The following is a 1,893-nucleotide window of genomic DNA, read 5'->3' on the forward strand; positions in this document are numbered from 1 at the left end:
ACCAACAGCTAGGGCATTTCACTTGTATATGGAGTAGTAAGATCATCACCAACAGCTAGGGCATTTCACTTGTATATGGAGTAGTATGGCTACCACTAACAGCTAGGGCATTTCACTTGCATATGCAATAGTATGGCTACCACGAACAGCTAGGGCATTTCACTTGTATATGGAGTAGTAATGCCACCAAGAACAGCTAGGGCATTTCACTTGTATATGGAGTAGTAAAGCTACCACGAACAGCTAGGGCATTTCACTTCGAATATAATTTTTTATTTAAACCTTTTATTTTATTTAATTTGTACTATCAGTATCGGTTTATGTTTTAGTGGAAGAAGCTGTAAATTTGGTGTTATAAAGTCGTTGATTTTTGGTATTAAACTAGAGAAGTTATTAACACTATTTTATGACACTTATGCTTGTCTTGTCATATTATAAGTTGTATATTTTACTAAGTAGTGTCTTTAAAAAGTGTCACGAAACTCTGTCGTTTGAACTCTAATAAAATCGTCGTGAATGTTTGTTTTTTGTCCAGGTTCATCTTGTTTCTGAACACATTTGGTGTGACGATTACCTTGTTCGAAGCTTTTACCTCAAAAATCTTAAGACCTCTGAAACCCGGACTGTCACACAGTTCCACTTCTTGTCATGGCCCGAAAATGGCGTCCCAAGCTCTACCAAGGCTCTCTTGGAATTCAGAAGGTAATATTCTTGTTTCTCTCCTAATGACAAGTTGACCTTCATCCACGTTGCTTTAATTTAGAGAATAATAAAAAAAACTTGTTTCAAGAGACTTCAACGTTTACTTGTTCTTATAATCTTGATAATTTGTAAAATAATAATAATACATTGAATAATGTAAACACTACTGTGTATTATGATTAATGAAACCAGTTTTTGACATTAACTAATTCTTTGTTGACAAATGTTAAATCTTCGGTACCTCGGTAGGTTTTGTTTTCGGTTTCTAGTAGTCCCTAACGGCATTTTTATTTTTCCTTTCTTAACTGGTGATGGATACTTATTTTTCTCTTGTTTTCTCTCATTGCTAACTTTTATCTCCTAATAATGCACTTTTACTAACACCGTTTCTTCTCTAAATCATCTAATAACACCAAACTTTGGTAATGAATCATCCACGCTCAAGAGAAAGTTAAAAGCCTTTAGACCTTTCCTTCTTCTGGGACGTCCATTATGACCTCTTCATTTCGACCATCTGGACATCTCCAACTAACCAACCTTAATCGTCCATCATTTTTGTGTTTGGTGCAATTTTGTTGACATAATTGCATAGTCACAAAAGTGATGGATGGTGAAGGGACAACCCACCTTCCTGCTGCTGTTGTTACTAACCTAGCGCCCTCTAGCCAGTTAGCACCTTCTCTGTTTGTTTTTCTACATATAAGAACCCCTGGTGGATTTCAACTCTCCTGAAAGCTAAGGAGCCATCATCAAGATGTTTTCTAATATCTGGAATTGTAGAAAGCCTGTTTTTCATGGAATTTACGTGTGACATAAACATGTTTAATAATGTGTCACATTCCAGTCGTGTCTATTACATTACAACTTTACATAAAAATTATCACGTTTTAAATATGATTGGTCTTCATGACACAAGTGTTTTATCCTTTGATCGTTGTTAATAGATGTTTTGTTCTAAACTTAGAGTAAAGGCGAAATTCTTTGTTTTGTATTAAGATAGATTTAGAATATTCAAACACATAGATAATAAATTTAATGAGTGGTCATGGAGGTTTGTATCGAAGACTATGTTGTAACTGAGAGAGGTTTGAAGGAAACACAGTGTGTAAGTAAAGGAGACTTGAAGGAAAAAACGTTTTAATCAGGGAGGTCAATTAAAGGAAGCGCAGTGTATAAACAAATTTGAATTAA

The 1,893-nt window shown here is 34.8% G+C and overlaps 1 protein-coding gene across 1 annotated transcript in view; it reads left to right on the plus strand.

Moving 5' to 3' along the window:
* LOC106477321 (receptor-type tyrosine-protein phosphatase N2-like) overlaps positions 1–702 on the plus strand; it is a gene marked incomplete at both ends in the record, with an annotated part of 5,952 nt that extends 5,250 nt beyond the window's left edge. Inside the window, one exon of the mRNA XM_013937905.1 lies at positions 536–702. Within this exon, the coding sequence (XP_013793359.1) occupies positions 536–702 (167 nt within the window). The remainder of the gene's footprint in view (positions 1–535) is intronic.
* Between the last annotated feature and the right edge of the window lie 1,191 nt (positions 703–1,893).

Source organism: Limulus polyphemus, unplaced genomic scaffold (genome assembly GCF_000517525.1).
Source record: "Limulus polyphemus unplaced genomic scaffold, Limulus_polyphemus-2.1.2 Scaffold14190, whole genome shotgun sequence".
Classification (NCBI taxonomy): domain Eukaryota; kingdom Metazoa; phylum Arthropoda; class Merostomata; order Xiphosura; family Limulidae; genus Limulus; species Limulus polyphemus.